This window comes from Leucoraja erinacea, chromosome 11, assembly GCF_028641065.1.
Source record: "Leucoraja erinacea ecotype New England chromosome 11, Leri_hhj_1, whole genome shotgun sequence".
Taxonomy (NCBI): domain Eukaryota; kingdom Metazoa; phylum Chordata; class Chondrichthyes; order Rajiformes; family Rajidae; genus Leucoraja; species Leucoraja erinaceus.
In genome coordinates, this window is record NC_073387.1 from 32,768,964 (window position 1) to 32,795,367 (window position 26,404).

Here is a 26,404-nt window from a genome sequence, read left to right on the forward strand (position 1 = left end):
TTAAAGACTACTAGTGGGGCCATCACCCTTTTACCGACACACTAGGGGTGCTGGTGGAGGCAGATAGGATAGTGGCATTTAAGAGGTTTTTCAATAGATATGGAAATGCAGAGAATGGAGCGATGGAATGGAACGGATCACGTGCAGGCTGATGAGATTAGTTTATATTGGCATCATGTTTGGCACAGACATTGTGGGTTGAAGAATCTGTTTCTGTGATGTACTGTTCTGTTTTCCTTTTGGCTGCTCTGAACAGTTTGCATCTTTCTCTTTTAATACTTTTCGTCTTTGGTCATACGATATTTAGCCCTGTTCATATTCTTACTGTGTTTCAAATGAGCATGTTCTCAAATGTTGTATGCACATTTCCATTTCTTTATGCGTGTCCTCCTTGAAACGCACTAGCCCTAATGTACAGAAAACACTCTGTTCCGTATCTTATTCGCCTTTGCACCCTGCTTCCTTTGTCCAAGCCCACCACGTTTCACCCTCTTCAAAGTGTACGTCCTTTTCTTGATTTTCTTTATACACAGAGCTCTGGTTAGATCAGGGAAAATGACTGAAAAAACTGATTTCCACTAAATATATTTTGTTTAATATTCAGTGGTAGCAGAATGCAACCAAAGTGAAAAGTCAAATAATTTGTCTGTGCCACATAAAGTATTAAAACATCTTTCTGCAGTTAGGAAATTTACTTTGTAAATGTCGTGTGGTGGAGTGGAGGGGAATGAAGGATAACGAGAGCTGATTTGGGTCACCTCCTTTAAAAAGGAATTTTAATTAATGTAATACTGCCAATTAGCAGTGCTGGCTCGAAGGGCCAAATGGCCTACTCCTGCACCTATTGTCTATAGTTTCTTTGCTGTTACTCATTTATAGGAAATAAGGTAACAGATTTAATGCAGCAGACTTTTAACCCATCAAAAGCTATGAAATAAATGAAAAGTTTGTTTAAATTGAGTGGGGGGAAATCTTGACCACACATGCTATACCATGTTTTTTTGTTCTGCATGAGACATGATTTAGGTTAAGTTGCTCATGGAAAAGCAGCACCTCTGACAGTGCAGCATTCTATCCGTACAACATTGAAGTATTAATCTAAATTATCTGCTCCGGTCTTTGGAGAGGTTTGAATTCTCAATCTTCTTGCTGTGCTACTTTGAAAGATTAATATTCTGTGCACAAACATGTGGGTTTTGAGAACAATTAAGGGTTTAGTCCACTATGTTCTGGAGTTTCTAGAATAATCTGGAAAGCATGTACAAGTTTAATCATTGAATTCTGCCCCTATCCTCACTTGATCCCTACTGCTGTACTACTTATTGGGTTAACTCCATTTTCATAAATCATCTCAATTTCAATAATGGCAAGTTTAGTTTAGACCCTTCAGCCCACCAAGTCCATGCTAACCAACAATCATATGCTAACCATATACCAGTTCTATCCTGCACACTAGGGATAATTTACAGAAGATATTTAACCTATAAACCTACACATCTTTGGAATATGAGAGGAAACTGGAGAAAGCCCACAGGGAGAATGTAAAAACTGTACACCTGTGGTCAGGGTCGAACCTGGGTCACAGGCGCTGTAAGGCAGCACTGTGCTTCGATCAGAATTATTACTTTTGCCTGCTGTAGTTTAATTTTTAATGCATTCAGACCAGAATAATCACCACATGGTAACATTGACATTCCGTTTTTTTAGCTCATATTTCTTTTACTTCTAAACAAATTTTCAACTCTTGCAACAATCCACAATCAGGATTACAATTTTTTTTTTCCCCGCCGATCCAATTTTAAACGCATTTTTTCAGCCCCGAGGTTAAAGGTCTGGGAGTACATGAAACATTTCCGCACATTTAAGTTGGTTTATGTACTCCCAGCTGTATTGCTTCTATATATGGTTCTAGTCCATACAACACCACTTCTTTCCTGTAATAACATTAGCTGTTTTCCAGGAACTTCTCAGATTCCATTTAAAGTTTTTGAGCCATGTCACCCGAACATCATGTTCACAGCACAGAGAGGGCAACTTGTTGAACATAGTGCCCTCCATAATGTTTGGGACTAAAACCGATCATTTATTTATTTGCCTCAGTACTCCACATTTTGAGATTTGTAATAGAAAAAAGGATCACATGTGGTTAAAGTGCACATTGTCAGATTTTATTAAAGGGTATTTTTGCTGTTTATCAACACGAGGACCAAAGTTGTGCCAGTAAAAGTCATGAGACTGAGAAACAAGAATCAAACTGTTAGAGACATCAACCAAACCTTAGGCTTACCAAAGTCAACTGTTTGGAACATCATTAAGAAGAAAGAGAGCACTGGTGAGCTTACTCATCGCAAATGGACTGGGAGGCCAAGGAGGACCTCCACAGCTGATGGCAGAATAATTCTCTCTATAATAAAGAAAAATCCCCAAACAGCTGTCTGACAGATCAGAAACACTCTTCAGGAGTCAGGTGTGGATTTGTTAATGACCACTGTCCGCAGAAAACTTCATGAACAGAAATACAGAGGCTATTCTGCAAGATGCAAATCACTGATTAGCCGCAAAAATAGGATGACCAGGTTATAGTTTGTCAAGAAGTATTTAAAAGAGCAACTACAGTTCTGGAAAAAGGTCTTGTGGACAGATGAGACAACGATTAACTTGTATCAGAGTGATGGCAAGAGCAAAGTATGGAGGTGAGAAGGAACTGTCCAATATCCAAAGCATATCACCTCATCTGTGAAACATGGTGGTGGGGGTATTATGGCCTGGGCATGTATGCACTTAACTTTTTTTCCCTGTTGCCAGCCGGGCAACCTTGACAGCTTTTTAGGTTGCCAAATGACAGTTTAGGTGGTCATTTAAGACGGTTTGCATTACGCGTGCGATAATGTGCTCGGACAAAGTGCGTAGTTACCAGTCAGAATTATGCTCAATGAAGCATTCACATATTATGTTCAAGAAGGAACTGCAGATGCTGGAAAATCGAAGTTAGACAAAAGTGCTGGAGAAACTCAGCGAGTGCGGCAGCATCTATGGACCGAAGGAAATAGGCAACGTTTCAGGCCGAAACCCATCAGTCTGAAGAAGGGTTTTGGCCAGAAATGTTGCCTATTTCCTTCGCTCCATAGATGCTGCCGCATCTGCTGAGTTTCTCCAGCACTTTTGTCTACATTCACATATTATTTCTGCTTCAAATAACTCGCAAACAAAACATATTCACCAATCAAGACATGATATATACCACAATGACATGCAGCAAAATTATAATACAGTATCTCAACTCTTTTTACACGTTGCAATGAATGCAATTTCTATTATTTCTTTCCACTTCTAAACAAAAGTCTGGTTGGATTATTCAGCATACGGGCAAAATTCTTGCTTTGCTTCAGCACAACAGAATATAGTAGGCATGAATACAGAACTGATCAGTTTGTCCATATACCATTAAATAAATATATACACACATGAATAAATGAAACAGATAAAGTGCAAATAAACAGATAATGGGCTATTAATGGTCAGATTTCTGTTTGAGTTGAGTTTAATAGCCTGATGGCTGTGGGGAAGTAGCTATTCCTGAACCTGGACATTGCAGTCTTCAGGCTCCTGTACCTACTAGCTGATGGTAGCGGAGAGTGTGTGGCCAGGATGGTGTGGGTCCTTGATGATGCTGCCAGCCTTTTTGAGGCAGTGACTGCGATAGATCCCCTCGATGGTAGGGAGGTCAGAGCCAATATTGCCACTATTAGGAAAACAGTTCTTCAGATTTGGTTACTCAAAAGAACAACAATGGAGTTTGGCTAACCTCAAAGTCAATTTAATTTTGTCTTCTCTTAGCCATGTACGAAATACTACACAAAAAAATTTAAATATGGTGTGCATGTTTTAAAAAAAAAGTGAGTTGAAGTTTGAACGTTTAAATACTATTAACTATGACTTCGACAAAATGTTTGCCATCTCTTTTGATTGTGACACACGGGAAATCTGGAAACAAGTTTAGCAAGTCATACATTCTGGTTTTGAATAGTGCACACTGCCTTTGCACATAATAGAAATCCCATCATTATACTGAACATGCCCTGAAATGAACCTTGCAATGAGCCAGCTGCCTTGTCATGGACTATTATCATTTCCATTTGAGTAAATGTCAATTCCTTTTGAATTTCTCCTATTTGCATATCCCATTCCCAAAGCTTGAGCTTCTCGTATTATAAAAATGATTAATGATTAGAATTATATTTTAATACTTTGCTTTCCCATATAGGTAATACTGTACTCTGAGGAGACTATTGTTCTCGCTCTAAAAGTGGTGTTAATACGTCATTTATTACTTCCATTATTGTTTTGAATTTAATGTGGAAAATGTTCAAGAGCAGAAAAATAAGTGAAGTAGAAGCTAATAACTTAAGGTTTACAAAACCAGCAGCAAGCGGGGTAACATCCAGGTAACATTTGGTGAGCCAGATGGTTTGGGAAGTCGGTGAGAAATTAGGCCAAAATTGCTAGTGACTCTTGCAGCTAGTGGCGGAGCAAAGTCAGGCGGGGATGCATAAAATTGGAAGCAATGGTCACATTGGAAAATGCAAGACTGCTGGAATTTTTAGAACTAAGCAATGAGGTATTAAAGATAATAACATTATTAAGAATACAATACCAGTATTATACCAAACCTCCTTTAGAATTAGGATGCAGACCTAAAGCAGGTTAATTTTAAAAACGGGAGATAAGATCTGTTAAAAGAGTTTCTAAGTGATGATAATATTAGTTGAGAAAAAGAATGGAATAATCAGAAGTCTGGATAAACCTTCAACGTTTGGGGCTACAGGAGAGAATATTATAGGCATGTTGATGCTCTAGTTGATGATATATCGGATTATATAATTCATGCTTTTGCCATTGGTAATGTTAAGTAATAAAAAATACATGTTTTTGTTAGTTTGGATGTCTAAGGGATAGCCCAGAGTTAAATAGAAACATCTAGGAAAGGGGAGATGGGATTTAACTTTGGGAGGGTTGGAAGCCAAGGTCTGGAGGCACAAAAAATAAAGACAGTTTACAGGGCTCTCACTTAACTTTTTTTTCTCTATTGTCAGACGGGTAACCTAGGCAGCCTTTTAGGTTGCCAAAAGACAGTTTAGGCGGTCATTTAAGATGGTTTGCGATAATGTGCTCTGACTAGGTGCGTAGTTACCAGTCGGAATTATGCTCAATGAAGCATTCACATATTATTTCTGCTTCAAATAAAGTCACAAACTAAACATATTCACCTATCAAGACATGATATATACCACAATGACATGCATCGAAATTATAATACAGTATCTCAACTCTTTTTACACGTTGCAATGAATGCAATTTCTATTATTTCTTTCCACTTCCAAACAAAAATGTGGTTGGATTATTCAGCGTATGATCAACCTCGGTGACATCAAGCACAGGCTTGGCGATCGCTTCGCACAACACCTCCACTCAGTTCGCAATAACCAACCTGATCTCCCAGTGGCTCAGCACTTCAACTCCCCCTCCCATTCCGAATCCGACCTTTCTGTCCTGGGCCTCGTCCATGGCCAGAGTGAGGCCCATCGCAAATTGGAGGAACAGCATCTCATATTTTGCTTGGGTAGTTTACACCCCAGCAGTATGAACATTGGCTTCTCCAATTTCTTTCTCCCACCTTCCCCTCCCATTCCCAGCTCTGCAACAGCCTAAATCTGCCTCTTTCTTTCTTCCTTTCTTTTTCCCACCGCCCCCCCCCCCCCCCCCGACATCAGTCTGAAGAAGAGCCTCGACCCGAAAGTCGTCCCCCTTCGCTCCATAGATGCTGCCTCACCCGCTGATTTTCTCCAGCTTTTTTGTCTACCAACGGGATCCCACCACTGGCCACATCTTCCCATCTCCTCCCCTGTTGGCTTTCCGCAGAGACCACTCCCCTGGTCAATTCGTCCCTTACCATCTAAACTACCCCCTCTCCTGGCATTTTCCGTTGCAACCGCAGGAAATGCTACGCTTGTCGCTTTACCTCCCCACTTGACAGCATTCAAGGACCCAAGCAGTCTTTCCAAGTTCGGCAGAGGTTCACCTGCACCTCCTCCAACCTCATCTATTGCATCCGCTGCTCTAGGTGTCAGCTGCTCTACATTGGTGAGACCAAGCGTAGGTTTGGCGATCGCTTCGCCCAACACCTCTGCTCGGTTCGCACTAACCAACCTGATCTCCCGGTGGCTCAGCACTTCAACTCTTCCTCCCGTTCCGAATCCGACCTTTCTGTCCTGGGTCTCCTCCATGGCCAGAGTGAGGTCCACCGTAAATTGGAGGTGCAGCACCTCGTATTTCGCTTGGGCAGTTTACACCCCAGCGGTATGAACATTGACCTCCAATTTCAGGTAGTCCCTGCTCACCCTCAGCGCACTGTCTCCGCCTCTTCCTTTCTTCTTCCCGCTCCCCACCCTCGCATCAGTCTGAAGAAGGGTCTCGACCTGATCCATCGCCTATTTCCTTCGCTCCATCAGGGCTCTCGCTTAACTTTTTTTCCCTGTTGCCAGCCGGGCAACCTTGGCAGCTTTTTAGGTTGCCAAATGACAGTTTAGGTGGTCATTTAAGATGGCTTGCATGACGCGTGCGATAATGTGCTCGGACGAAGTGCGTAGTTACCAGTCGGAATTATACTCAATGAAACATTCACATATTATTTCTGCTTCAAATAAAGTCACAAACTAAACATTCACCAATCAAGACATGATATATCCCACAATGACATGCAGCAAAATTATAAGGCAGTATCTCAACTCTTTTTACACATTGCAATTAATGCAATTTCTATTAGTTCTTTCCACTTCCAAACAAAAATGTGGTTGAATTATTCAGCGTATGATCAACCTGTGTCAATAAATCCTGGACCATGGTAACATATATGCGTACGTATAGTTGTGAATGTTGCTCATTAAATAACTGATATTCCATATTAAGAGCATTGATTTGCCGTTAAAATGAATTCTGTAATAACGTGTCAAAGGTAGCAGTGACAATCGAACACTGCGGTTTTAATGTTTCACGTGTTCACAATTTAATTAAAACAAATAATAACATTGGGAATTAAAACATGTTTTATTGCATTCCGTTATCAAACATCGTCAATGTTCGCTCTGAAGACATTTCCAGGACAATAGGGTCAGGGAGGGGTGTGTGCGGGTGGGATAGATGGCCGGGGGGGGGGGGGGGGGGGGGGGGGGGGGTGGTTAGAAGCCAGTCGGTGCAGAATGGATGGATTGAGGCAGGTGAATTAGTACATGTTGATGGGAGTAGGTAAAATTGTGAGCGGAGAGCACGGGGGATGTCAGTGATGTTGAATGGGGGGGGGGGTCAGTACGGGATGGATGGGGTAGACAAAAGTGCTGGAGAAACTTAGCGGGTGAGGCAGCATCTATGGAGCAAAGGAAATGGGCAACGTTTCGGGTCGAGACCCGTCTTCAGACTGTTCCCCCATTCTTCTTGAATGGGAGGATCAGTACAGGATGGATGGGGGGGGACGGAGATCAGCGCAGGATGAATGGGGGGGGGGGTGTACAGTGTGGATCGGAGGGTCTGTTCAGAATGAATGGGATTAACTACAGGATGAATGAGGGGAAGGTGCAGGGTAAATGGAGGGTGGGTCAGTACGGGATGAATGCGTGGATTAGTACAGGATGGATGGGGGATCAGTACAGGATGGATGGAGGAGAAGTGCAGGATGGATGGGAAAGGGGTAAGTACAGGGTGAATTGGGGAACCAGTGCAGGATGGATGCGGGGGTGGGTGGGGGGGGGGGGGGGGGGGGTGGCGGCAGGAGAATCAATGCGAGGTAGATAGGGTGAATAGATAGGGGGGGGGGGGAGATGGGGAGGGGAGCACAGGGGATGGCAATGAGGACTGAATAGAGGCGGCAATTGATGATCAGTGCTGGATGTAGAGGAGGGGTCCCAGGATAAGGGGGGGGGGTGTAGGGGGCGTACGAGAGAGAGAGAGAGAGAGAGAGAGAGAGAGAAGGGGGGCGAGGTGTGGAGGAAGGAGGGTCTGCGCTCCTCGGACAACATCGCCCCGCTGCCTTGGCCGTTGGGAACTCCTCGCCACCGCCTCCCTCCTCCGCCAGCCAACAGGGCCGAGCGGTGCAGCTCAAAGATCCTATAGCTATAGGGTCTATGGTGCAGCTGCTTCAGAAGTGTCGGAGCGAATGACAGGCGCTGAACAGCAAGCGACAGCGGCTTCATCTCCTCCTCCTCCCGCACCCCGCCCACTCTGATAAGTGCCGCTGCTTGCAAACCGGTGCTTTCAATACAAACCCTCCCACACGCCAAGGCCTCCCCCTGCCTCCCTCCTCCTGGCCTCGGCGTGTGGGAGGGTTTGTATTCAAAGCGCGGGTTTGCAAGCAGCGGCCCTTATCAGGGCCGGTGGGAGGAGGAGGAGATGGAGCCGCTGTCGCTCGCATTTCAGCGTCCGTCATTCGCTGCGACCCTTCCTCACCCCGCACCTTTGAGTGGTCATTGGTGCCCAGGCAACCGTTAATTTCGAGCCCTGTCCATAGATGCATAGAAACTCACCCCCTCTTCATCATTTTTGTCTATCCATTCACACAAGTTCTGTTATCCCACTTTCCTCATCCACTTTCCTACACATTAGGGGCAATTTTACAGAGACAAGTTAACCTACAAAGCCAATGCGTCTTTGGGATGTGGGAGGAAACATCCCTGCAGGGAGAATGCAAATTCAACACACACAGTGCCCGAGGACGGGATCGAACGCAGATCTCTGGCGTGTGAGGCAGCAAGTCCACCAGCTGCGCCACTATATTTTGTTTTCCAACACACACAAAATTATACGTTGATAACTTTGGTTACTAAAAAAAAGGAAACTATCCATTTTCACTCTTAAATCTCTAAGTGACGTTATGTCCCCCTTTAAAGCTACTGTTTGTTTTAATTCAGTTCAAGACTATGGGACAGTACATTGACCATAAAGTTGCTGCCTAAAAGTGCCAGAGACCCGGAATTGATCCTGAATATGGGTGCTTTGATTGCATGGGTTTTTTCCGGGTGCTCTTGTTTCCTTCCACATTTCAAAGGTGTGTAGGGACCTTTTTCAGACCCAACCCAAAATGTAATATTCTCCTTTTGTCCAGAAATTCTGGCTGCCTGTTGAGTTAATCCAGATTTTTGTGTCTTATCTTCAGTTTAAACCAGCATCTGCAGTTCCTTCCTACACACACAATACTATACGATAGAACTTTATTAATCCCAGGAGGGAAATTGTGTTTGTGTGTGTGTGTGTATATATATATCACACACACGCACACGCCAAGCCGGGCAAAATGGCACAGCTTTTGGGTTGCCCAGCGGGACTTTAGGTCGCCATTGGCACCCGAGCAACCATTAATTTTGAGCCCTACAGTAAGAGAAAGTAAGTCCATAAATGATCTCAATCTTACAAATTTGAACTTTTCAGATGAAGAGTAGTATGGTGAAGATAGGTGGTGAAAATAGTGACGGTACAGAAGTGTGAAAACGCACACCTCCAGATTCGGGGACAGTTTCTTCCCAGCTGTTATCGGGCAACTGAATCATCCTATTAACAACTGAGAGCGGTCCTGAGCTACTCTCTACCTTACTAGAGACTCTCGGACTATCTTTAATCAGACTTTACTGTATTTTATCTTGCACTAAACATTTATAATATATCTGTGCATTGTGGCTGGCTCCATTGTAATCATGAATAGACTTTCCTCTGACTGGTTAGTATGCAACAAAAGCTTTTCACTGTACCTCAGTAAACTAATCTGTACTACTAAACTATACTATATTAAACTGTTCAAAGTGATAAATGCACCGTGGTCTAGCTGGTGAAGCTGCTGCCTCATAGTGCCAGAGCCCTGAGTTTAATCTAGACCTCGGGTGTTGTCTGTGTGGAGTTTGCACGTTCTCCCTGTGACCATCTGGATTTCTCTGAGTTCTGCCCACGTCCCAACGATGTGCGGAACTGGTGTGAGCATATGATCAATAGTCTGTGTGGACTGTGTGCCAAAGGGCCTGTTTCCATGCTGCATCATTCAATCATTTGTGGATTATATTAGATCTCCAGGGTCTTCCTTGAGTAGCACAAGCTAGGGAAATCAGTAGGTGGGGTGAAGCATTGCTCAGAAGGAATTGGTGGCAAAACTTATTTATGGAGGCTGTGCGAAAGGGAAGCTTTGGAAGTTAAGGGCAGCAGAGATGACAGCTAATAATGATGGGTAAATTGAAACCAATCCAGGAAATAGGACAAATAAATGGTAGAACAAAGAGTCTGAAAAAGGTTCTCGACCCAAAACGTCACTCATTCCTTCTATCCAGAGATGCTGCCTGTCCTGCTGAGTTACTCCAACATTTTGTGTCTACCAACAGTTTAAACCTTTGGATTTGGAAACCAAAGAAGTAGCTATAGCAATAGGAGCCAGTGAAAGAATTGTGCAGATGTAGCCAGTAAACAAACATATTGTGAAACTGACCTGCTAGTTTTGTTTCTTCAGTATATTCAGTCCCTCCCCCCCCCCCCCCCCCCCCCCCCCCCCCCCCCCCCCCCCAATCAAGGGTTCCCAACCTGTGGTAAATTTCGCCTACCCAGGGGTACATTTGATGATTCTGGATTTGTACATTTTTATTCATTGACTGGCTGTGTTTGGATCTGGTATGCCGGTGTATCTGTTCATCATTAGTTGTTCATAAATAAGTGAAATAACATTGTTATGTGCTATTAAAGTTGCCATGGGTAAACGGGACAAAAACGATTGGAACCCTAAATGAACAGATTAACTTTCAGCTCCTGTTCATTCGCAGATGAGGGGGACCGTGGTGCTGGGATCTTTAACAAAATGTGTCTGTGTCACACCTTCATCTGCTGTAGACTGTGGTGAAGCATTATGATTCATTTGTTTGTTGTCACAGCTGTAAGAACACCAATGACTTGTGACGAATATGGGATGTGTAATCTTGAGTTTGGCACAAACACTGGAGTTATTTTTACCTAGACTGAGATTGCTCATTTGAAATTTAATCTACGCACTGCATTAGCTGACTGCATTTAAAAAAAAACAAAAAACATTAGAGGTTATCAAATTGAAACAGTTTAAGTTTAATCGTGAGAAATAAATGTTTAGAATTAGTAATAATAACTGCTCTTGCAATAAAATGAAAATATATAATATCTGGAAAATGTATTAATAGCTTTGTCTTCATTTCAATTTAAATTCAGATTGTTTGACTTGATTTTTTTCCCCAAATAGTTCTCGGAAATCAATGAGTTGTTTTTAAAACAATAGTATTTGATATCTTGATGGCTCAATGGACTGATTTGAAAAGATGTTTACACACTTGGTGAAATAAACAGCAGCACAGCCCTCTTCTGAGAGTAAATGTGAGTTGTATCAGAAATTAAAAGGGAACAACTAATTAGGAACAAATTAGAAACTAAATTGTATTTAGTTTCCAATTTGTTAACCCTAATTATTTTTAATTTTATTACACATCAGTGTTATAAATTACCAAAGGTGTAAATGTTGCAGATCAGTTGTTGCAGAAGAGTAAATGTTGTTATCCTTGGTGTTTTCAGCTTTAATTGAATCCATGGTCCCGTGATCACGTGTAAAAGAATGGGAAAATAAGAGTGGTACCTATGCAGAAATATACAGAAAAAACTCAAAACGTACTGGTATTTTATGTAGTATAACAAAAGGCCTTGTATACCACCCTATTAAGTCAAATTAGAGTGCCTGTTTCACATACTAAATGCAATAATATTTCACTTTTCAGAAATACCCAAAATGCTGTAGTAACCGAGAAAATGGATAGGTGACATCTTGGGTTGGGCCCAGCTCCCCCCTACCCCCATTATTTTGGATCTTTCCGACTGCTTCATCTCCTAGATTCATTGTGAATTATCTAGGCATTCATTAGCTTTAATTAAACAAATCCTGGGATTGCATGCAATTGAAATATTTTTGTTTAATGCTTGAATTTAATATTTTGCTGAATCCGATCTATTATAAGCTGACTAATATCATTAAATCAAAATCCCTGTGCTAAAAGTTGAAATGTTCAAAAGAACTTCAAGATATTTCAGTTTTACTACATTCGCCTCTTTAAGATTGCAGTAACAATTTTATTTTCACAATGTGTGTTTCAAACACCCTGAAATAGTCAGATTATTTTTAATATAATCCAGTGGCTATAGTTTTTTGGAAGGATGTTTACCTTGGAGGTATTATAAAGACTTATCCAATTAGGAAAGCTGATGAAATCTCAGGTAATTTAAAGCGCGGGTCCCTTATGTAGGGAGCAAACAACATAATTAAAAATAACCAAAAATGAGATGCATAATAACTAAAGTTTGGAGGAAATGCAGATTTTTATTTTAGTCTTATATGTTTTTGATCTGAGCGTTTTTATATATTTTTTTAATTCATCAACCAAGGAGGTTGTGTTCCTGATTGAAATTTTTTTTAAATTGCTTCACACAGTTGTTTGTGGTTGCACAAGATGCTATTATTCTCAGGAACTATTTAGTAATAACCAAAGAGAAAATTGCTTGGTGATATTTGTTTTGAAACAATAGCTGCAATTCCTTTGCCAATATTTGTATAGGGCGGTTGCACGACAGTCGAGGTCACGACCCGTGACCCGTACTGTTGCCATTCAACGGCAACTGGAGTACACGCGATGAACTTTAGGTAAGCACTTCCCATGGCTTCCAGCGTAGTGGACCTGTTAAAAGCTGCCAAATTTGTCAATTTTTGTGCTGTAAATAATTGTGGAAATCGGGGCAACTGTGAGAGACATTTATCCCATTTCAGAATTCCAAAAGTGAGGAGAAATGATGGGAGAGAGAAGCGACATCTGAAGGGAGAACAACAGCTAAAGTGGTTGGTGAACATTGGCCGTGCAGATATCAAGATTGAGGAAGATATTGGGAATTATCGGGTTTGCTCACTGCATTTCATCAACAGTAAGGCATTATTTGTGTTTTTTCATGATTCCTTTGGTATCTAAAAAGTTTCAGTTGATAAATCTGGCTGTAAAATTTTTAAATCGCCCATGGTTTTCAAGTGGGGTTTTACATGCAAACAGAAAACGCTTCTGAGACTAAATTTATCATTAAAAATCGCAAACCATACGTGGGTTTTGAATTCCATTTTACTCAGATGCAAGCTAAGGAAAGGCATAATTGTTTGCTGTTAATTGGTCATAATCAACCTCAGCAAATTGACAATATCTTTGAAAGCGAGTGGGTGTTTAAGCTGTCAGAACATTTTATTATTTGCCAAAATATACATCTCAATAGCATAATGATAGAAAACTTACTTTTCCACACACCACTCGTAAGTCTGGAATGATAAATTTAGCTTCAGAAGCGTTTTCTTTTTGCATGTAAAAACCCACTTGAGAACCATGGGCGATTTTAAAATTTTACAGACAGATTTATCACTTCTGAAACTTTTTAGATACCAAAGGAATCAAGAAAAAACACAAATAATGCCTTACTGTTGATGAAATGCAGTGAGCAAACACGATAATTCCCAATATTTTCAATCTTGATATCTGCACAGCCAACCACTTTAGCTGTTCAAGAAGGAACTGCAGATGCTGGAAGATCGAAGGTACACAAAAATGCTGGAGAAACTCAGCGGGTGCAGCAGCATCTATGGAGCGAAGGAAATAGGTGACGTTTCGGGCCGAAACCCTTCTTCAGACTGATGGGGGTGGGGGGGAGAAGGAAGGAAAAAGGGGGGAGGAGGAGGAGCCCGAGGGTGGGGGGATGGGTGGAGACAGCTCGAGGGTTAAGGAAGGGGAGGAGACAGCCAGGGCTAGCAAAATTGGGAGAATTCAATGTTCATGCCATCCGGACGCAAGCAACCCAGGCGGAATATGAGCTGCTGTTCCTCCAATTTCCGGTGTTGCTCACTCTGGCAATGGAGGAGACCCAGGACAGAGAGGTCGGATTGGGAATGGGAGGGGGAGTTGAAGTGCTGAGCCACCGGGAGTTCAGGTAGGTTATTGCGGACTGAACGGAGGTGTTTACTCATTCCGGTGATCAATTGCTGGTGTACCTTCATAAAGGCACAACATTAACTTTCCTACTTTCAAGATTTATGCACTTCTGACAATTTCATTTAAATTGGGCTTTTTTCTAATGCCTGTGATATTAGGTTTAACCTAGCTAGAAAACTCCATATAGGTTTGAGTTGATCAAGATGTTTTAGTTAAGAACTTTGACACTCATCTGTAGACTCAAAGGACAGTCAGCATCATCCTGTCCAGTGAAAACAAAACGTCTACACCAGCCAACGATTAGTTTATTTTAGGGAAACAGTGTGGAAGGCCCTTCGGCCTGCTGAGTCCATGCTGAGCAACGATCACTAGTTCTATCCTGCACACAAGGGACAATTTACAAAAGCCAATTAACCTACAAATCTGCATGTCTTTGGAATGTGGGAGGAAACCGGAACGCCCAGAGAAACCCCACGCGGTCACAGGGAGAAATTACAAACACCGGACAGCCAGCCCCCGTAGTCAGGATTGAACCCGGGTCACTGATGCTGTAAGGCAGCAACTCTCCCGCTGTGCAGATGAACTGTTGAATGAGTAGATGAGCCCCTTTAGAAATCAAGGTCTTCATTGGGGTACTTAAGGTTTTGAGGGGTCTTGAGATCTGCTGTGCTTCAGACTCAGCAGTGACTTCAGGAGATAGTGAGTGGTTGATGTAGTGAAGCTGGGGGAAGAACAATTTAAGTTAAGATGAAAAATAAATTGACATTCATATGGGTATTATAACTTTGTCCACATTTCTGTGGAATATCCAACACCACCCTGTGTATCAATAACAAAAATTACGTCAGGGTGGAAGACTGATTTGCGCCCTTCAAATTTCTAAAGTGATGCAAAATGACCTTGCAATGATCTTTGTTGCATAATTGAAGAAAAAGCAATTCTCAATTTCACAGTATTGAAAAGAATTGTGAAGCAATAAATAAAAATATTTCCATCAAAACATTAAACCCAAACAATCTTATAACCTGCCTTTCAACACAGTGTCGAGGGGGGTTGGAGAAAATTAAGTCTGTTCTCGTAGGCTGGTTGTATGTTTGTTGAGTTGTGACCAGGGTCTGGATTGCAAGTGAGGGGTGATTGTATGGTGCTTTATGCTCTCCCCTACAGTCGCTCGGGCAAGCAGCACTCTGTGCTACTCCGCCATCCTTATCATTAGCACTTGTTCAGCGGCACCAGCTTGCCCACATGCTTCTGCTCATTTGAGTAGTGTGACCATACTGCAGACTTTATAGGGTTTTTGTTCAAAACCTTCCTCAAAATGTGCCGACTGGTGTGGTTTCCTGCAACATTTTGATCATATGACCACGAGATTCCAAAACATTAATAAAAGCCATGGAAAATATTGACACCCTTTTGATCTGACGTAAATAGTGCTGAGAAATTATATTTTTTAGGGAAATAATGTAAAGTTTGTGGTGGTATATATGAAATTGAGGTACAGTAAATAGATATGAACACTATCAGAATCTTAAGTTGCTTTTACTACAACATTGGACCATATTTATCTCTTTGCCGACTTCAACCCTCTATTCAGGGTTGAACATCCAATCACAATGAGCAGTGTAATATTTGCTCTTCTAATCTTGTCGTTGATTCCCCCTAAATCTCATCCCACCACATTTTTAGTTTGTTAGTCATATTTGGTTAACTGCCAAACAGGAATGGAAGCAAGGCTTGATAGAAACTCTCCTTCCAGTACATTGTTTTCAGCAAAATTTACATACTTCCTATTGATTTTATGCACACTATAATTAATCCTTTGTCGTACAGTTACAAACCAATATTTTGCATTAAGTTTGTACTCAGAGCATCAAATCAGTGCTCATTCCATAACTTGGAATATATTTTTACTTTATTGCGCTAACTTCATTAAGTGAAATCATACAGTATTTTAAATATATGAAGTGATACCTTTTATATTAATCGTTACCTGGCAATCAGACAATTTTGGTGCTGCAACATCTGTTCCTGGCCAGGTTCCGTTCTGCTTTCATCAGCCTACATGATTAGCTATGTATTTGAATCTATGAGGACCTATGTAGCATCGATGCCCACATGGCTAAACGACTACAGAATGCTGACATTCTGTTTCCACTTTGCATTTCCCAGTCAGCATTTTTCCTTGCATAGGTATTGAATGGCTTTAGTAGCATAGACAGAAATTGCACTAATTGTTTGGATTTTTGTCTCTCCCTGCACCCTAAGATAGTTTAAGAGGAAAATCTGAAGTTTCCAGAGTTAGTCATAGAGCAATACTGAATGGACAGAGGCCCTTCAGCCCCACTCGTCCATGTTAACTGGATTGCTTGATAACTGAGCTAATCCCACTTGCTGCGCCTGTCCCATATCCCTGTAAACTTTTCCTACCCATGCAAGTTGCTGAAGTGTCAGCAAGCAAGCCCTTTGAGACCAGCAACCACAGTTCTATTAACTTTAAAATTGTTATGGGTAAGACAGGGTTGGTCTACAAGTTAAAGTTCTGAATTGAGGAAAGACCATCTTCGATGATATTACACAGGAACTTGCAAAATGTGGTTGGAGAAAGTTGTTCGCGGGCAAAGGGATGTCCGGAAAATGGGATGCTTTTAAAGATTTATTGTGAGAGTTTGAAGCAAGCATGTTCCTGTTAAAATAAAAGACAAAACAGGTGTAGATGATGAGTAAGGAAGTCTGGATAATGAGAGAAATTGTGGCCGTGGTCAGGTAAAAGGAAGGCGGCATGGGCTAGATATTGGCCAGTTCATTGGCTATAGGCCAGTTCATTGGCTATATTTAAGAGGGAGTTAGATGTGGCCCTTGCGGCTAAAGGTATCAGGGGGTATGGCGAGAAGGCAGGTGCAGGATACTGAGCTGGATGATCAGCCATGATCATATTGAATGGCGGAGCAGGCTCGAAGGGCCGAATAGCCTACTCCTGCACCTATTTTCTATGTTTCTATAGGTAGCTGGGATCGAGTATATCCCTGGAGGAGGTGAGGAGACTGAAGAGTGTACTTAAGAGGGAAGTTGAGGACAAAAAAGGGGCAAGTGGTAGCTCTGGCAGATAAGATTAAGGAGAATTCTATGATACATTTCATTAGTACTTTAAGGAAAAGAAGATACCTAGAGAGGGAACAGGGCTCCTCGGAAACAAAAACATCGTGTCTTTTGTTTTTACTGGTTATGAACGTTTCTCTTCTCCCCGCCCCGCTCCCTGAATTTTTTTTAAAAAGCGATCAAATGCGGAATCGTGGCCCTTATCTTTCAGAAGTTATATTTTTCATTGGAAACAAAGATTAGCAAATGCCTTTGTGTTTCGTGATAAAAAAATGACCTTGCTAAACATTCTCATCTTGTGATAAATTTCACAACTTAGCCAGATCCCATTTTTACCCAGCATTTATAGATACACTTTTAGTTGTAATAATTAGTAGCAATTAGTTAGCAAACTTGCTGACTTGTTTCAATTAGTGCAGATAGTTGCCACACAAAGGGTGCTGATAAAGTGACAAAGTATCCCGTGCCAGGTCCTCCTGGGGAAGTGGTTGATGGAAATGTTGGGGAGAATAAAATGGAATTAAAGTTAATAAATACTTGATGGTTGGCATGGATACCATGGCCAAATGGCATGTGTGAATCTCTCTGACTTTTATTTTAACCAATTAGAGTACCTATGAATTCCAACCAGTGATGAGCAGAATAAGATTGACTAAACTGGCATAAACAGGAATCAGATGCACAAACTTTTGTTTTCCACTATAATCTACTTTCCAAATCCATTTAAAAAATGTTCTCAGTTTTGGTTATGAAATTTATCATTTATTATATGCTTACTTTTAGGTATAATAAAGCAACTCCCCACTGGCTGAGAAAATCCTGCTGTTTCACGAAGAACCATTTAGAAAAATTTAGGTTTTTCTAAAATAAATCAACGTGTAGATCACACAACAAGAATAGAATAACGAATCATCAAGCTTCTTCAGGAATAGTCTGGCTATTTTTCAGCTCAATTAAATCCTGGTCATTTTTCAAGAGAAAAAAATGATGCAGGGTATCTTTGGTATAGAGAAAACAAAATCAATGCAGGATAATTCTGTCCAAGCACCAATTCATTCAAGTTCTGTTTCTTCTGACTCCAGTGAAGCTGAAAACCACTTGTATGAAAATCCTGAGGAAAATAAAACTTCTAAAGTTCCGCAAACCCAATACAAAAGATGGGTGACAGAAAAAAACAGAACCCAAAAGGAAAGTCATGCAAGACCAAATCTGTGCTCTACCGATAAACCTTCCATGAGAAAGAATACAAGCAAAGTCGCTGGGTTGAACAAACAACAACAAAATAAAAGGTGGAAAAAGTCTTCTAAGGTTGGAGGAAGAAAAAATGCCGATTTGAACACTGCACCCGAGCCAAAGTTTAAGGATCGTGGACAGGAATTCAGAGAAGAACCACAGTGGTATACTGAGCCACTTTCGGACAATGTAACCTCGGATAATTTAAAAAGCAAATTAGAAACTGCTTACAAGAGTGGTTTACCTTCGTTTGATACAGATCTGTTAGAAAAGTTGCCAGCATCCATCAGGGATCTATGTATAGCTGATGGTTGTCCTAAAGACTATCTCTGGACAGGTGCATTTGTGGATGGCCACTTTGTTGATATCCCAACATTACTTGATAAAACAGAGCTCAGTGAGATTTTAGATTGTTCTAAAACTAACCCTGATTCATTGGATAATCTTCAAAAATCAGTAGATCTCTTCTGTGAAGAAGATGCTGATCAATCTTTGATGGATTCTTCTGGCTTTGATTTTAAGCAAGACAACGAAAATCTTAACGTTGGAAAGAAAAATGAAGATTTAATGCAGTTTGAAGGGGAACGTAATGTAATATTGGATGGATTGAATATCTGGGAAGATAGTCCAACAGTGGGTGGTGTGGAACAAAATGCCCCAATAGGTATATCCTGTACAAATCAACTTGACTCTGATCAAGTTAAATTGTGGTTGTCATCCACTACTGGTTCGTCTTTAAGTAATAAGACAGGACTTGTACCATTTTGCAAAGATTCTACACCTTTGTCAGACAAAGATGATGGCTGGCCTGATCGCACGGAAGCCATTGAAAAAGATGCATATTTTTCAGTTATAACAGATCAAAATGATGCTGTATTTTCTTGTGAAAATAATCCACAAAGTGTGAGTCCTTCATTGCAGCAGATTCAAACTTCAGCATTAATAGCCACCAAAGATAAGAATCCTGTTCAAAATGAACCCAGTTTTTCGAATATTTTCAGAGAAGACTGTGGTTCTTGGTCAGTTTTGTGTAAATCTGGTAATAGAATGTCCCCTTTCACTTTAAGAAATATTGAGTCAGTAACATTTCCCATTGAGCTAAATGTAAACATGACAACTGGCATCCCAACTGCATGTTCGGAGGATGACCTGCTCAGTTTGCTCCCTGGCAGTGAATATCTACAATTAGATGACAGCTTTTTAATTGAACTTCCAGTCATGACTTCAAAAGAAAAAATGGATATCACTAAATATAGTGCTCAAGCAGACAAGATTGAAACCGGAAAATGGAATCCAATTTTTGGAATTTGTCAAGAGAACCTTTCTGAAAAAAAGGATGATTTAAATGCCAGAGTAATTGAAGAGATTTGGAAAGCAACACCAGAGGAAGATAAAGCAGCATTTTCAGAAGATGTTATCAATATTGACAGTTGTTCCTTAGGAACAGAGTCACCTCTGAAACATGTAAATGCCACAAAACTTCAGAAATGCCCTCTCCAAAAATCAGAAAGTATTTTCTGGGAGGGTAAACTGGGAAGCTCCAAAATTTTGGATTCTGCAAATGTTGACATGACAAAACACTGTAGTGAGTGGAAAACTGATAGTGATCGTACTGATGTTTCAGTTACAGAGGGTATTGAACATATAACGAGTAACCCAAAAGAGAGTGAATTTTCATCTGAGAACACCTTTTTGAAACCTACAACCACTCCTAGTAAATCGGAGCCCAACAGATTTGCTGCAGATCAGAAGACCTTGATAATTTGTGATACACAACAAAATGCCAATGAAGAATCTACAGAGCAAAACACAACTAATGACATTTCTATAGTCTTACCTGAAGATTTGTGGGGAAATTTAAATGATTATCTAAATGACTCCACAGAGCCCAACGAGAGTGCTTTCCTCCCCTTTGAACTCAATTGTCCTGTTCCACAAATGCTTAGCCTGACCAGTGCATTGGAAATTGACAGTGGCAAGATGAACCAACAGTCCAGCATTATACCCAAAGTCAGTTCAGATTTAATAATTGCCAACAATGACAGATTACAAAGTCCAATACATCAAGATCATGTGAGCATAGCACGACAGACCATATATCCCAACTCCAAACAATTATTTCCAAAGGAAGTGATTCTTACACGATTGGAGGAGAATCCTGTTCAAAACACAGAAAGCAATTATCCCCAGCATCAATATGGATATGTAGTGATGTCAGATAATTCTATTTCTGTGTTAAGTAAAGAGAAATCTAAGTGCAAAAGTGTTTCCAAACAAGATAAGCAGATTATGCAAGTGGAAACTGAAAGAAAATCTTATAAAGAAACTGATCAGGGTACAAGCAGTTTAATATCAGTAGATGCTGACGAAGATCAACTGAATTTTCTCCAGGGACGATCACAGGAAATGCATTCAGAACATGATGATTCTAAGATGTCTTATGAAACTGCAAATCTTAATGCATCTAACGCAAAAATGAAAGTAGACGATGATCTACAGCATTCAAGAGGCAGAGTAAGTCAAGAGGGGCTTGAACAATGCAAAGAAAGTAGCTCGATTCCTTGCAGTCATTTAGAGGTATGTAAAGTATTAATCTGAAAAAATGCTTGTTACCTACTTGAGTCTTCACAATACATTGATTAAAATTATTTGGTTTTAACTTTTCCAATTTGTGTCAATCATAGAATTTAAGAAATTATCAAGAATATACAGGTCCCTCCTTAATGTTTGGGACAAAGACCCATTTATTTATTTGCCATTGTACTCTACAATTTGTGATTTGTAATAGAAAAAAAATCACATATGGTTAAAGTGCACATTGTCAGATTTTAATAATGGCCATTTTTATACATTTTGGATTCACCATGTAGAAATTACAGCAGGGTTTATACAAGTCCTCTCATTTCAGGGCCCCATAATGTTTGTCATGGAAATGAAAGTAATCATGTTTAGTATTTTGTTGCAGATCCTTGTTTTTTGTTGTAATGACTGCTTGAAGTAATGTACATCGCCAGTTGCTGGGTGTCTTCTCTGGTGATGCTCTGCCAACCATGCTCCCCAACCTCCTAACATATTTTCTAGTCAATCAAAGAATTGGTGTCCAAAACCTGCATTCTGCTTAAGTTCTTTCCTCAGATTCTTCAACTTATCCATTGCTTTAGTGAAGGACCCCTCTGGGCTAGTATTGTTATGTATGAAGGTGCAGTATTGCAGCCATCTTTAGCTTATGCTTGTTTTAGGGGCTGGTCCCCTTCAGTTTTTTCTTCAGCATATAAAAGGCATGCTCAATTGGGTTCAGATCGGGTGATTGTTGGCCACAAGAATTTACCATTTTTTAGCTTTGTAAAACTTCTTTGTTGCTTTAGCAGTATGTTTTGGATCATTGTCTTGCTGTTAAATGAACCGCCGGTGTTGTGATTGCTGATACTCAAAATTAACTCGGGCGACGCGGTGTATTCTTCAAGAAGTTCAAACCTTTATTTGCAAATTAAGGCTGGAACACTCAAAGAGCAAATCACTTGACAGCTGCCCCTTTTTATGGCATGTATGTCCCACCCCGGTGCATTTCCATACCCAATCACTTGTAGACATCCCCTTATTGATAATCTATCACTTGCAAACATTCCCTGAGCAATAACCAATCGCTTGCATTTACTTTTCTCCTCCTTCCCCAGTAATTTTCCATTCCATAATCCACCCTTGTTTAAACCACATGGCGTCCCCTTTCTTGGCCACCTTATTTCTCTTAGCTAGGGCTTGATACAGAGTTACAAAGGTCATATAATTGTCACAATTGATTTACGCTAAGTGTTAAGCTAGCAGAACCCAATGTTTACTTTCCTATCTTCGGCCACCTTTATCTCTCTTATGGCCGGTTCTCACGGTGCGACCTGACGCAAGATGTCACCAGAGTGAAGTGGTCGTGGTCCAGCACGAGTTCCGCACGATATAACGGGGAGTAGATAAAGAGTTCCCACGGTACTCGGCAATTCTGTCATTTGTGCGAGTGACTTGTCCGTCTCCCGATCTTTCCCGGTAATCGTGAATGAACATCGTGGACTGTAGTGTAGTTAATCACGTGGCACAAATGATGTCACTTTTTTTCACACACTATATAAATATCCTCCGTTCGTAGAATTGGCTCATTTGCAGACATGCCTATACAAAGTTGGTTCGAGTACAGGCTGGTTGTTATTTTCCTATTCCTCTCTGTCTGTTTCCAGCTGACCCTGATCTGGTCCCAAGTGCGGTGATTTTTCCGTAAATGGTCCTCTGGTTAGCGAACCATTGCAAAAGTTGGTCATCTGCATTAAAGTAGAGTGCTGGAATTAAATAGAACTTCAAACATTGGATCTATTCCGTTAAATTAAAGTTTTGGTCAGTAAAGAGAGGCATGTTTAAGAGCATGCCCTCCGCATTTAATGTGCTATTTCTTGTTCTTCTTGGTTAACAGAGCACAAGTTGGTAAATATAGATGGCCTTTTTGAAGACAAGCATTACAAGTGAAAACTGCCTGCCCTTATGCATAATTTATTTTATGGCTCTTAGACACATGATTCCTACTTCAAACAAAGAGGGTGTAAAAGCTGTCTGCCACTACTTTTACATTGCAGCTGCAGGGAACAGACAGACTTATAAGATAAATTAAAGGTAACTGCAAAAACAGCACTTTTACATCTGTAGCATTGTATGTTTTTAAATCATGGATAACATTAAATTGTTCTCCTGTACATAAACTAATATATTGTTATAGATACTCACATGAGCACCCGGGATACTCCGCAGCCTTCGTCTCCAGCAGGTTGCGCTTTCTCTCCCTATTTCTATAATCCTCTGGATTTGTCATAGAGAACCTCATTGCATTGGTACCACTCCACCAGTTCCCCCTCTTGTTCCCTGTTGAAGTTATATGGCCTTACCTTCTGCCATCTTCCCTTTATGCTATCGTCTGCTGAGGCTATTGGGGAGGCAACAGCTACTGGGGAGGTAATCTCAAATCCACCTTGATCACCCTCTCCCTGCTCCAAGGAGCCCACAGGCAGTGGTATCTCTGGCATCTCCTCTTGCCTCTCCACCTGTCTCTCTTGCTGAGTCTCCTCCTCATTTACCTGCATGGCTAAAAACTTTCTGACTTTCTTTGACCCCTCTCTTTGCGCTTTTCTGAGAGGCATCTCTGCAAGTCCTACTGTGAAAAAGATTCTCAAACAATGACAATTAGGTGGGACGTCCTCGATGGACACATGGTCCATTGGCGATATTGAGACCACCTTTTTTACTCATCTTATGTCCCCTCTGTCAAGCTTCCGGGTTTAGAAACATAGAAACATAGAAATTAGGTGCAGGAGTAGGCCATTCGGCCCTTCGAGCCTGCACTGCCATTTAATATGATCATGGCTGATCATCCAACTCAGTATCCCGTACCTGCCTTTTCTCCATACCCTCTGATCCCCTTGGCCACAAGGGCCACATCTAACTCCCTCTTAAATATAGCCAATGAACTGGCCTCAACTACCCTCTGTGGCAGAGAGTTCCAGAGATTCACCACTCTCTGTGTGAAAAAAGTTCTCCTCATCTCGGTTTTAAAGGATTTCCCCCTTATCCTTAATTTCCCCCTTATCCTTAATTTCCCCCTTATCCTTAATTTCCCCCTTATCCTTAAACCGTTTACCGTTCGCAGGAGTTCCCACGGTACCCGCAAGAGTCATTACGGATAAGTGTCACTCTTGGAGAAATTCAAAAATGTTTGAATTTTCTCTCGACCTTACAAAGTTACACGACTACCTGCCGTTAGCGCCACGGAGGTCCTCGGTGGTCCACGAATGCCGTACTGTTATCGCAGGAGGTTCCCACGATGTTAAACTCTTGTTAAGTCTTGCGTCAGGTCGCACCGTGAGAAAGCCCTTTTAGTCTTCAGCTAGGGGTGTTACAAAGTTACAAAGGTCATATAACTGTCACCACTGATTTACACTAAGTGTTGAGCTAGCTTTGAGGGGAGAACCCTAACACCTTCCCCTTCAATTTATATAAACAAAACATGCAAAGGTGAGCAAATGTCTTATCTAAACATAAACAAGCTAATTGAAACATGCAGAGCAAAGCCAAATCCAAACATGCAGAGCAATGTTAATACAAAGGATAAGAGATAAAGGATAATATTTAAGTATCTCAAGTATTACAAACACCAAGAATATAAAATATAAAGATAATATACTCCTATATAATTTCCCCCTTTGAGACCTAATTGGTCTCACAGAAAAAAACCCCACAAGCTGCACATATCAGCGTCGAATCAAACTACAACTAGCCCCCAAAATCAGGGTCCTCATATTTGTAATGTTTAGCCTCACGGTGTTCTTTCTCTGGAATCCTGGGTAACTGGGCCAAAAACCCATCCCCATTATACTGGCGCAGGAAAAAAAGACCCCGCTATCCTCACAGACTATTGTTCAATAATCCTCTGTTGTGTTTTGCACGTCATTGTAGTATTCTATCAGCGGGGTCTGCTTCTATGGAAGGGCAGATTCAACTTTTTTCTGGAGGGAGAGCTGCTTTGCAGTGGCTCTTGCTAGGAGAGACTTATTACAGGGAAAAACACAACATAGCACAACAATAACCACTTGCAGCGCAGCTCCAATAGTCACCCCCAACTTAGCCAACCATGCTCCCCAACCTCCTAACATATTTTCTGGCCAATCAAAGAATTTATGTCCAAAACCCGCATTCTGCTTAAGCTCTTTTCTGAGATTCTTCAACTTATCCATTGCTTTAATGAAGGACCCCTCTGGGCTAGTATTGTTATGTATGAAGGTGCAGCAGTGTTCCCCAAACAGGACACACACACACCCCGTTTTTCTGACCTCATTTACAACAGCCTCTGAGTCACTAGTGTCTCCAAAAAACTCACTTGCTATCTGGTTAAAGCTCTGCTCTGCTCTGCTCTGCTCTCCCCTTACGTCTTTGTCCTCCTATTCACTTACCTCAGGGTTATTATCGAGCAATAACAGTGGGACAGCTCTTGTGCAATAATTGAGATGGTACCATGTGGATCGACCTTCTACCTGACCAGTGGTGGGCTACGCCCCAGCCACCGTGAACGGTCCTTCCCTTATTTGCTCATTCCACTTCCTTTGGAAGGCTTGTACACAAACCTTGTCTCCGGGTTTAATGGGTCCTTCCTCCGGGTTATTTTGCTTTTCCTGTGCATGAATAGACTTGTGTATCATAGTCAACTGTTGCATATACTGCTTACGTTCTACCTCTAACTGCTCCAAACTTGATCCCTTGTAGGGACCTCTCCATTTAGAGTAAGTATCTCATGTGATGTTAAATGAGTTATTCGATTAATTTGCATGCGACCACTCATCAGTGCCAATGGCAGGGCATCGATCCAATTCAACTTTGAAGTTGCACAAATCTTATTTAGCTTAGCCTTCAACATCCCATTAATGCTTTCCACCATGCCCTGTGACTGAGGATGGTACACACATCCAAACCTTTGTTTCACTCTCGGGGCCTGCAGCACCAGCCTGACTACTTGCTGGCTAATAACCGATCCATTGTCTGAGCTAATTTCTGTAGGTTTACCAAACCTTGGGATTACTTCATTCGTCAGAAACTTTACTACAGTTCCTGCACCTAAATCTTTGGAAGGTACTGCCTCCACCCACCTGCTATATCTATTGATCACTACTAGCATGTACCTATTCCCTCTTACCGTCTTTATCATATCCACATCGTCGACCACCTGGTGCCTAAATGGTCTTTTGGGCACAAGCATGTGACTCGTAGGCATTCCCTTTCTAGCATTGCTTTGAGCACATACCTCACTGTGACGAAATGTGGTCTACTGAAGCCTGTAAATAGGGTGACCAAAACCCATCCTTTTTTACCTTTCTTATTACTTCCACCCTTGCGCAATGGTCTAACCCATGCACTTCTGAAATAAGATTGGTCAGCAATGGTGTGGGTGCTACCAACAATCCTTCAGTAGTCCACATGCCCTCCAAGTTCTGCTTAGCTCCCCTTTG

The 26,404-nt window shown here is 41.3% G+C and overlaps 1 protein-coding gene across 2 annotated transcripts in view; it reads left to right on the forward strand.

The window, feature by feature from the left end:
* Nucleotides 1-26,404, forward strand: part of LOC129701657 (uncharacterized protein KIAA0232-like) — a 75,294-nt gene that overhangs the window by 14,507 nt on the left and 34,383 nt on the right. For both annotated transcript variants that reach the window (XM_055642988.1, XM_055642989.1), the window contains exon 2: nt 17,928-20,954. In XM_055642988.1, coding sequence (XP_055498963.1) covers nt 18,129-20,954 — 2,826 coding nt within the window. In that variant the 5' untranslated portion in view covers nt 17,928-18,128. The remainder of the gene's footprint in view (nt 1-17,927; nt 20,955-26,404) is intronic.